Below are 9,972 nucleotides of genomic sequence, written 5' to 3' on the forward strand. Positions count from 1 at the left end.
TAACCACATTAGCTGGACAACATGAATGTTCAAACAGAATAGCAGAGTAATGTGCAAATAAAAGATTGTTGAGTTTATTCTTACAAAATTATTACATAGGATAATCATGGCATATTTTAATATGTGTAAACAGCTGTATATAACAGATTAGGCTAACAAGGATAAGAAAAGAAATATCAAGTATTCACATGTAAAATAAAAACATATCACAAAAAACACTTAGAGACTAATTTGCCATAGTCTACTTACTAACATTCTTACCTAAAGAGTGTTAGTAGCTAATAAATAGGGCAGCAGTAGCTCAGTGGTTAAGGTACTTGACTTGTAATTGGATGGTTGCAGGTTCAAGCCCCACCATTGCCAAGATGCCACTATTGGGCTCCTGAGCAAGGCCCTTAACCCTCGATTGCTCAAGCTGTACTCGGTCACAAGTGTAAGTTTCTTTGGATAAAAGCATCAGCTAAAGGATGTGTAAATGTGGAATCCATTTCTGATGTCAGATTCATCAGTCAGTATGCAGATAACCTTGGCATTCCATCAGAGTGCTGTGGATCTGCTGAAAGGTGGGCCTTTCTTTGGCATTCCTCATCCAGCAGCTTTGCATGAGACAGTAAACTGCATCAGAGCAGCAGGCAGGCTTTGGCAGGTAGACCTGGGGGAGACCAACGCAGCTCAGCACTGCCACCCTCAGACCGAATATGGTATTGCATGGCATAGGAGTCTTTCCCATAGTTTCAAGATCCTCTGGCATCTTTTGTGGGAGACCACAGCAGTACAGTTTTCCTGGTGTGACAGGGCTGAGAGATCAGCTCGAAGTATATGGGAACACTAGATTCTGTAGTGCTGAGGGCACAACACAGCCGTCCAGGAATGGTACTGCTAGTTAAGGATTAATTTCTAACAGTATGATGCCAATGTTTTAGAATCAGGTGTTCTTATCAGAAAAATGGGTTTTTTAATGTTCATGTTTTTTTTCACATTCTTTTCTTTTTTTAACACATGCACAGAAACACAGATGCAAGTGCAGACCTGTTTGTTCTGATCGCGAAAGAACTCGCCCGTGTTCTCGATCACCTCCTCATCTGAGAGCTGCGAGTAGGGCTGCTCTTTACAGAGCATCAGCGTCTCCCAGAACGTCACGCCGAAGGCCCACACGTCGCTGGCCATGGTGAACTTGCCCTGACCAAAAAAAAAAAAGCCAAAAGAGTCAAACGCACTCCAAGTTCCAAACACATAAACGTTGGCTGTTCCATCTGGGCTGTTCCATCTCCCTCCAGTTATCCCAGAGCCTACCAGGAGGATGCTCTCCCAGGACATCCAGCGGATGGGAAGCACGGCTCGGCCCTGGATGCGGTAGTAGTCAGCGCGATACAGGTTTCTGCTCATGCCAAAGTCGGCGATCTTAATGGTACGGTTCGTCCCCACTAGACAGTTACGGGTGGCCAGGTCACGGTGCACAAAGTTAAGGGATGACAGGTACTTCATGCCCGAGGCAATCTGTGTGGCCATGTGGATCAGGGTGTGGAAGCTGCCAAAGAAAACAAGTCCATAACTGCTCCATGTCATGTACACAAGACCATGAATTTTCATGGTTTATCTGGTACAGTTAAAGTATAGTAGGTTTTCTCGTTTCACCAGATAAGTATGCAGAAACAAAAAGTTTGTCTGAACAGTGCAAACTTACAGACCTGATGGTGGCTACATGCAGGCGGTCAGTGGTTGAAGTCTGAAGTTCATGGCGGGAGAGGAACTGGTTGAGGTCTCCATTCTCCATGTACTCTGTGATCATGCATAGAGGGTCGCTCTCCACACACACGGCCAGCAGCCGAATGATGTTGGGGTCCCTCAGCCTTGACATGATCCTGATCTCCTTCAGAAAGTCATTTCTGGAAAACAAAACAAATGTAAAAAATGAAACAACTAATCAAACTATGCGAAAAGCAAAAAAAACGCACCCTGCATTTGCGTGTGTGTGTGTACCTTGCATTTTTGGTTGCATCCTCTCTAAGGGTCTTTACAGCTACAAGGAAGGGCTCATTACACGGACCACTCCCATCTTTATTCATAAAATCCTGCATTCCTCTTACCTCACATAGATGAACCTGAAGCACATAATCAATCAAGCTTTTAGTGTTAAACAAAGTCAGGGGAAATATGTGGGTCAAATCTATTCGGATTTGTCTGGTTTAACTGACATACAAAGCAGTATGGCATCACCATAAGACTTTTTGTGTCTTATAGTTATGTTGCTGTCTAACGACAGACTTCTGCACCCACCTCTCCAAACTGGCCTTCTCCCAGCTTCTCTTTGAAGGTGAGCTTTTCTCGGGGGAATTCCTCCAGAGCTCCATCACGGCCGGGTGCCAGCGGCACACCGACCGCAGCGATACAGTAACCACGGGTGCTGGGCACCTCCTGCTGTCTCACTACGTCCGCCTCCGCGTAGTGAGGAACCATGTCCGGAAGGTCGCCCAGAATCTGCTGAGAGGATACACTTCCCACTGCCACTGTCAAGCCAGCCAGTTGGAAAATGCGGTTTACATGGATCAGATACAATGCATCACAGAAGCCCCAGTCGGTTGATGTTGCTGGTTACAAGTGTAGTCTCATATCATGCACATTTTCATGGAAAAATATGTAGAAATTCCTACAAATTAATTATGACAAATTTGTTGAATTTTAGATAAAACATATGCTTTTTCAACAACTTATTTGTGCAAAATAAATCTGTGAGACCACTTTAGTAAGCTGCAAAACCTTATAATGTCACTGTTGCCATAGAAAGGTGCAAACTTTACACAAGATTAGAACCAGTGAATCAGATACTCCTCACCAAGATTCTCTGTAGCCCGGAATTCTGGTGATTTTCGTAGGCCACACGGCTCCTGGTAATCCAGAGGGAAGACCCTCTCATATGTGGATGTGGACTCAGCATCACTGGTGGAAGAATTAGTGAAGGCTTCCCTAGGAACTGAGAGACGTGCCGTCAGTTCATCATCCAACATCCGTCGGAAAGCCTGGAACAGATTTTCGTTGTATTTCATTTCCATAAGCAATGATGCAATCACAGCTCACTTCTTAACATATTCACAATTCACTGACATAAGATGGTGTACTTGACAACAACAACAAAAAATAACACAAACATTCTAAAGGAAGACACGCATAATCTTCTGGTGTCTTTTGCCAATTCATACGAATTGCATATATGTGCATTTATGTTGTAGTTGTAGTGAAATCTAGTAACCTTCAATTTAAATTTTGTATCTTTTATTCACCTTTTAAATGCATGTCTTCAGTGCTGCTTAGGATATGATCTTATGAGTAGAAGTGAATGTAAAATTGGAAGTGTTGTAATTATGTAAATAGATTAAATGGCAATAACACTAATCACTAACTTTTTCTAGCATTTTCTGCCAGACTTGTCTCCAGAGTATAATAATGATGATGGCCAATAGGATGACAATGATGGCCACCAAACATCCTACGAGGATGCGCGTGTTGCTGTCGTCAGTCTTGTGGGTGGGGTTTCGTCCTGGAGGAGGTGTTGGTTAGAGAGAGTCAGACATGTTCTCGCTTATTCGCATTACACGTCATTATCGAAATAAATGGCACAGCACAAATTGGTCATTAGCACTATATAAACAACAGGGCACACTTAATGTGCGTGGTGCGTGCAAACTACATTTGACCTATCGTGGGTAGGGAAATTTATATAGAAAGAAAGCTGAACGTGTCAGACATGTCAGCAGTCCTTGGCTGCTCACCTGGGTGTAGGCTGGTAGGGTGTCCACGATTCCGAGGAGCTAGAGAGGTGTTGTACACCGCTTTGTCTGCAATTTGGGAAGTTGAGGCGCATTTTATCTCTCAGATAATATACTGAATCACTTTACACGTCATTTACGTGTGTACTACTCACAAACTCATCCGTATGTAAACAAATGTAAGCAAATGAGCAGGAAACAATCAGTTAAAAAGGAGTTTTAAAAAATAAAATGTGAAGATAATGTCCATGTAGCATGGGAATTGTTACCTGACTGGAAAGCAATCTCGCTGAACATCATCCAGGTGTCGCTGAACGCAAAGTGGCACTTAATTGCATTGGCCATGCGGTTGCCGAGAGCCACGGTGATGAAGCGAGCACTTGGGCTGATGATGTCCACTCTGGGTTTGAAGGAAACGGCTTTCTCCTCCCAGTCTGACTCAGAGCGGAAGTAACAGACAGCTTGCTGGAATATTCTCACCCCCAATGTGTACATGTTGTTACAGTGCACCTAGGATGACATGTGATGATGTTTGGCGTATATATATTTCAACGAGATGAAACGAGCTCAAGAAGACAGAAAATAAGGCGCCAACCTTCATCAGTGAGAAGTTTCTGATGCGGTCAAACTCAAACATCATCTCCACCTCATTACTGGGGAAGCTGACGTTGGCCCAGCCCACGTAGTCGTAGCCAGGCCAGACGCCATAGACCTGGCTCTGAGTGAAGTCATCCAGACCCCAGCTTCCATCGGTGAGCTGACCAAGGCCCTCTGTCATGCTGAGTCACAGAGAGAGAGCAGGCTCTTTATGTATCTTCAGGCCCTGACCCAGTCCTGTGAGACTCAGGAAAATGCACAAATGATTCACCTGATGCCCACAGCTCCGTCATATGTAGTATCATTAAGGTTGACATGCTGGCCGCGTATGATCATCTCATGACCAAGGGGGGCGCTGTAGGATACGAGGCCATCTGTAGTGAAGGGCAAATTCAATCTGGCATGCTGCAACTTTGTTATTTTACCTTTTCAGAGCCAAAAGACTCGTTCTGCTCTCAGAGCATAACGTGCTCCATTAATGGCTCCATGGCCATTCAAAAGTAATGAAGGGCTGGAACAAGATCTGACCTAGCCATTCACACCCATAAAGCTCCACCCTCATACACACAGTCATGGAGTGGTCGGTCACGGGCATGAAGCGCACGAAACGTGCTATGATCGGCGGCTCCAGGTCCTTCAGCACCACGTCGTAGGCATTTTCGTTCCCTTCGATGATCTGGGCACAAGAACGAGTGGCGGACATGGTCACATGGCCACCTCACGAGGATAACTAGAATGACAAAGTCATCGAAAGGGAGCGCCTGTTTTAGGAAAACGTGCCTGCCGCACCAAATGCTTGTCCTGCTGCCTCACCTGGCTGCCCTGGCGGTCACGCCAGGAGACCCAGAGGCTGCCTTCACGGCTGTACTTGATCCTGTACCGCTGGGCAAACTCATTGCCCATGCCTTCAGCATGGCGTCCCTGCGTGCCCACCAACGTGACGAAGTGGAGGGTGCGCAGATCCACCTGCAGGAACTCCTTCAGGCTGCTCGACTCGGCCACGGCGTCCGGGCACCACGCCCCATCGCCGTCATGAAAATCCAGCCTTAATTTAGGGAAGGAGCAGAGAAGAGTGGACAGTTTAGTACACAGCAGTGTTTGTGTTTGAGAGTCTCAAGTATGATACAAGTATGTGTCCTCATAAACATGAAAGAATCATAAGGGTCCTAAGAAGAACAGTAAAAAGCAGCACGCACGCAGATGCAAATAGTGACTTGTAGGATCTTTTTACTGGTCTTCACAAGGTTATAGAAAGATTGCTTTTATTTTCAAATAGCCTAAGCATTTCTCATTCCCTGAAGGACAATGCTATGTTAAGAACTAGTGCTTATTTTAGATGTGTGTGTGTATGTGTGTGTGTGTGTACTTACCTGCCATATCTAGCTGCGGTTGACTCGGACCACTGACTTGAGGCAGAGATGTCCTCATCCTGAATCTTACCTCCTGTCATCCCCAGGGGATACCTGCACACTCCTACGACACAGACGTGCATTCAAAGAGGCACAGAGACATGAAATATACCTTCCCCACACATTTCTCAGCGGCAGAATCTGAAACCATGTCCTGGTGAATGCACCCTGCCAGTAATAAAGTGGATCGTGATTCACAGTAACATCAGCAGCACTAGATCAAGTCCAGTAGTGTCTGAATCGAATTTCGCAAATGAACACAGGCGAGTTTAAAGTGGGACAGATTTTGTTGATGATTTGTTTTTGTGCCTATAAACTTGTGAAGACAAGTCACTATTTGTATGTGTGTGTTTATGAGCTGATATAATCACATGCACAGTTTAATAACACATGAAGACTGCAGGTGAAATATAATGGATGGGTTTGTTTAAGCTGTGGAAAACAAAATGTAGTTGTAAAGACTTTCTAGGAGCTTTGGGCATGAAGGCGAACAGACCCAAGCCCCAGCTTCTCAAACCCACACCCTGAAAGTAAATACCCAAATACCACCCACCCTTTCCAGGAGGCCTTTACGTGGAGACAGAGGACCTTTATTCACCAGCCAGCCAAAGAGAGAAGTATACGCTTTGAGCTGAATCTTATGGACAAGAAATCGTTCGTTTTGGGATCCAAAAATATGTTTGGACGTGTATACCTTAATACCCATATGACATTGCAATTTTCTATTACTGGTAGAAATGTCTGCTTGTAGATGGGTGACAACTTAGTACAGCCATGGTGTCCTAGAGGTGGTTAACAGGAAAAGCCCAAGAGTAGCGAATGAATGAGGAACTCTGTCACCCCACCAGTCGTGTTAGTCTTGGCAGGTTAAGCGGACACTAGACCCCCCAGAGCAGGCTCCTCTTTGCACTGCCAGCCTGTGAATGACCTGCTTGTTCTGGCCAATGAGCTCAGAAACCACAAACGCTTCGGACCACTGCAAAAGGTACACTGGCCAATGGGTGCTTTCGCCAGCGAAATTCTTCTGTGGACGCCACGTTGAAGGACCATGAAAATGCAGTCATTACATATGCCTGTTTGATTAAGATGACCATACTAACTTCTACGTATGGTGCGCTTGCGTCAAACCCGTGACACCACTTTTTTTGCAGACTACTTTTTTGAAGATTTTACTTACCTAACCATATTTAGCAGGTGCTACTCGTTACAAATAGCAAAAAAGAAATAAAATATGTACACAACAGTGTAGCCTGGTTCTTAGTAGGGTATAGGTTATTAAATGCTTGTAAAAAGATCAAAGGCACTTGATGTCATCATCTCAATTACACTGATATGACAATGCAATTTTGATTGGTAGAATCGTCTACTTGTAGATGGGTGAGGACTCGGTAGGACTAAGCAGTGTGAGGATCTGTCGATAATTGAGTTAATTTATGAATTGGGCCTGACTCTGCAACACAATTCAAGCAAAGGACTTTTAGCCATTTTGAACCTTAAATATGTCTCTACAGTTACATCATAAATACTAAATCGAAAACTACAATACAAGATTTAAAGTTTAAAATAAGTCTTGCCTTTTCCTTCCAAATGTTGCCTAATCACATCATCTGCTTAACTTGTCCAAAGGCCCATGAAAATGGGATCTTTTCAAATATTGGCTCAAATCCAGTTAATGTTAGCAAAACAAACTACAATGTGTGAAAATATCCATTGTGATTAATTGCACCGGCAGCAGATTAGAGTATTTGAAATGGAAGAAGTTTAGTAAGGTTAAGTACTCAAATGTGTCTTCCCCAGCATAAACACATCTACCATGATGACATTTGTACACTGCTAAATGGTAGGGTCATCTGGGGTGAGAAAATCTATTAACCAAAGATGGAGTAGTGAGGAAGGGTAGACTGTTAACCTTCCCATAGGTTGGGCTGTAGAGAGCATTTGCTGACTCAAGAATTAATATAGAAATTAAAAATGATTGTACGATCTTTGTCCTACAATATCTGCTTTCTGTTGTGCACCCTCTGGCAATGTGGCAATGTTGTTTATTCTTACCTGGATTCACCTGTGATCTCACTGTTCTGAGAAGGAAAAGCAAGAGTAGAAGCAGTCCTGTCTGGAACATTTTAACTCGGAAATGATCTCAACACCTGTGAAAAAATCCAACAAAAACAAGGTCACAAAGTGTCAAGTTCATTCTCCTAACCACGTATTCCTATCCACACAAGCATAACCACCCACGGCTAACCACTCATACAGAACCATTCACACCTATCCACACACACATAACCACACACACATAACTACTCAAGCCTAAGCACTCACACCTATCCACGCACGCATAACCCCCCCCGCACCACACACCACTCATACCTAAACATTCACACCAATCCGCAGACATAATCACTCACACCTAACCACATATTTACATTTATGGAATTTAGCTGATGCTTTTATCCAAAGCAACTTACAATTATGACTGAGTACAACCACACACAGCTTACCACTCACACCTATCCACACACATAACCACACACAGCTAACCACTCACACCTAACCAATAACAACCTAGCCACACACACATAACCACACACACCTAACCACTCATACCTATCCACACACACTTAACCACACCCACCTAACCACACACACCTAACCACTTACATCTAACCACTCACACATATCCACACACGCATAACCACCATGTACCAACTAACTACCCTATCTATCTATCTATCTATCTATCTATCTATCTATCTATCTATCTATCTATCTATCTATCTATCTATCTATCTATCTATCTATCTATCTATCTATCTATCTATCTATCTATCTATCTATCTATCTATCCGTCTGTCCGTCCATCTGTCTGTGTTACTTCGATTCATACTAATAATCTCAAAGCAGATGCAATTAAAAAGTAAAGTAAAACACCAACAGCTTCTTGTAGTCCTGTGAGTTCACAGGTAAAACTACTCTTCCTGTGATTATAGCCTGCTTCAAGCTTGATCTGCCTTTCATTCATCACACTTTAAGGGCGCTTCTACAGTACGTCTCCTGTCAGCAGGGTGTGTGAGAGAATGGATGAACGCCCATCTCTGAGGGAAGTGGGAGGTGATTACTCAAACGGCTCAAGCTGGCGGGCTGGGATTCGCATGCGAGGACAGTAAGATTGCTCCTCTATAAGACCGCCACATGCAATGACTGTCACACCATTCAGCTCATAGGCGCCCCCTGTAGGCATCCAAGCTTTGTGATTTTTACCAATAATATTACCAAGTTAGCGCATATTTTTGAGTAAAATATGTAATATGGGCTTGCCTGCTTCTTTTTCCTATTATTATCTGTGTAGTCATTTGTAGACGCAGTTTTAAAATAATTTCCTCTTAAAAAACATTACTAAATGAGCATTATTTGGGGAATTTTTAAGAATAATCAAAAATATTGTACAAAACAGTGTAGAGAAGCAATGAACCCACTCACTGTAGAGTCATACACATCATTAACATTCTACTGCCTCCATATCTTGCCATGTCACATCAACTTGGATAGGAAATATGAAAATTAATAGTACCCTTTTTAATTGCATAACCACACTCATTTACCTCAGTCAGGATATTTTACATTATTTCCCCAATACAAGAACAAGCTTTTTAGTGCTGTCATGACAATAATCGATGCCAACATATTCAGAATTTGCATCCGTCATAAGAAACTCACCACACTTATGGCTCAAATTCCATGAATGCAGCTCCGAAGGGCAAGTCCACACTGTACGTTAGCCCATGAATGGACAAGTGTAACAAGAGCTCTGAATTACACCAAGCGCAGTCTTCTTTTGGCCGGAGAGAGCAGTGAGCGTACAGGGGAAGAAAGCAAACCAAAGCCAGTGGTCCTTTTACCAGAGCAGAAATAAGCAGAAAGGTGGGGGACAGAAAGTTTATAGTCAGCGCCACTGTGGAGGAGTGCCAAGCAGCCCAGAAGTCAGCCAGAGATACATAAGGATTCAATTATGGGGCACAGAAAACGTTTACTGCTAGTCTTTCCCTTTTTTATTGGCTGAACCACAACATGCTTGCTTAAAAACTCACACCTCTAAGATTAAGGTACTTTCGTAAGGCCAGTTACAAATTAGACGCAATCATTTCATCTCCGGTTATCCAAATAAGGAAGATTCCTTCTATGAAAACAAGGAAAGCCATTCA

General features: G+C 43.5%; 1 protein-coding gene across 1 annotated transcript; it reads right to left on the reverse strand.

The window, feature by feature from the left end:
* Positions 1–404: 404 nt before the first annotated feature.
* On the reverse strand, positions 405–9,666 carry ddr2b (discoidin domain receptor tyrosine kinase 2b). The gene is made up of 17 exons (XM_027021065.2): positions 9,488–9,666; positions 7,823–7,917; positions 5,732–5,834; positions 5,175–5,406; positions 4,890–5,037; positions 4,633–4,735; positions 4,360–4,543; positions 4,034–4,274; positions 3,768–3,833; positions 3,399–3,535; positions 2,834–3,017; positions 2,278–2,507; positions 1,981–2,102; positions 1,689–1,886; positions 1,294–1,528; positions 1,030–1,179; positions 405–652 (listed from the first exon to the last, which is right to left on the reverse strand). Exons 2-17 carry the CDS (start codon positions 7,890–7,892, stop codon positions 506–508), a joined length of 2,550 nt encoding a protein of 849 aa, XP_026876866.2. The 5' UTR covers positions 7,893–7,917; positions 9,488–9,666; the 3' UTR covers positions 405–505.
* Positions 9,667–9,972: the final 306 nt, after the last annotated feature.

The sequence above is a fragment of the Electrophorus electricus genome, chromosome 18 (genome assembly GCF_013358815.1).
Source record: "Electrophorus electricus isolate fEleEle1 chromosome 18, fEleEle1.pri, whole genome shotgun sequence".
In the NCBI taxonomy this organism is placed as follows: Eukaryota; Metazoa; Chordata; class Actinopteri; order Gymnotiformes; family Gymnotidae; genus Electrophorus; species Electrophorus electricus.

Bases quoted from the DNA above. Each gene is read 5' to 3' on its own strand.
- ddr2b (XM_027021065.2), bottom strand. From the start codon at position 7,892: ATGTTCCAGACAGGACTGCTTCTACTCTTGCTTTTCCTTCTCAGAACA. The intron at 5,835-7,822 runs GTAAGAATAAAC...TCTGTGTCGTAG, and splicing joins GAGATCACAGGTGAATCCAG to GAGTGTGCAGGTATCCCCTG. The intron at 2,103-2,277 runs GTGGGTGCAGAA...TATGTGCTTCAG, and splicing joins GAGAAGGCCAGTTTGGAGAG to GTTCATCTATGTGAGGTAAG.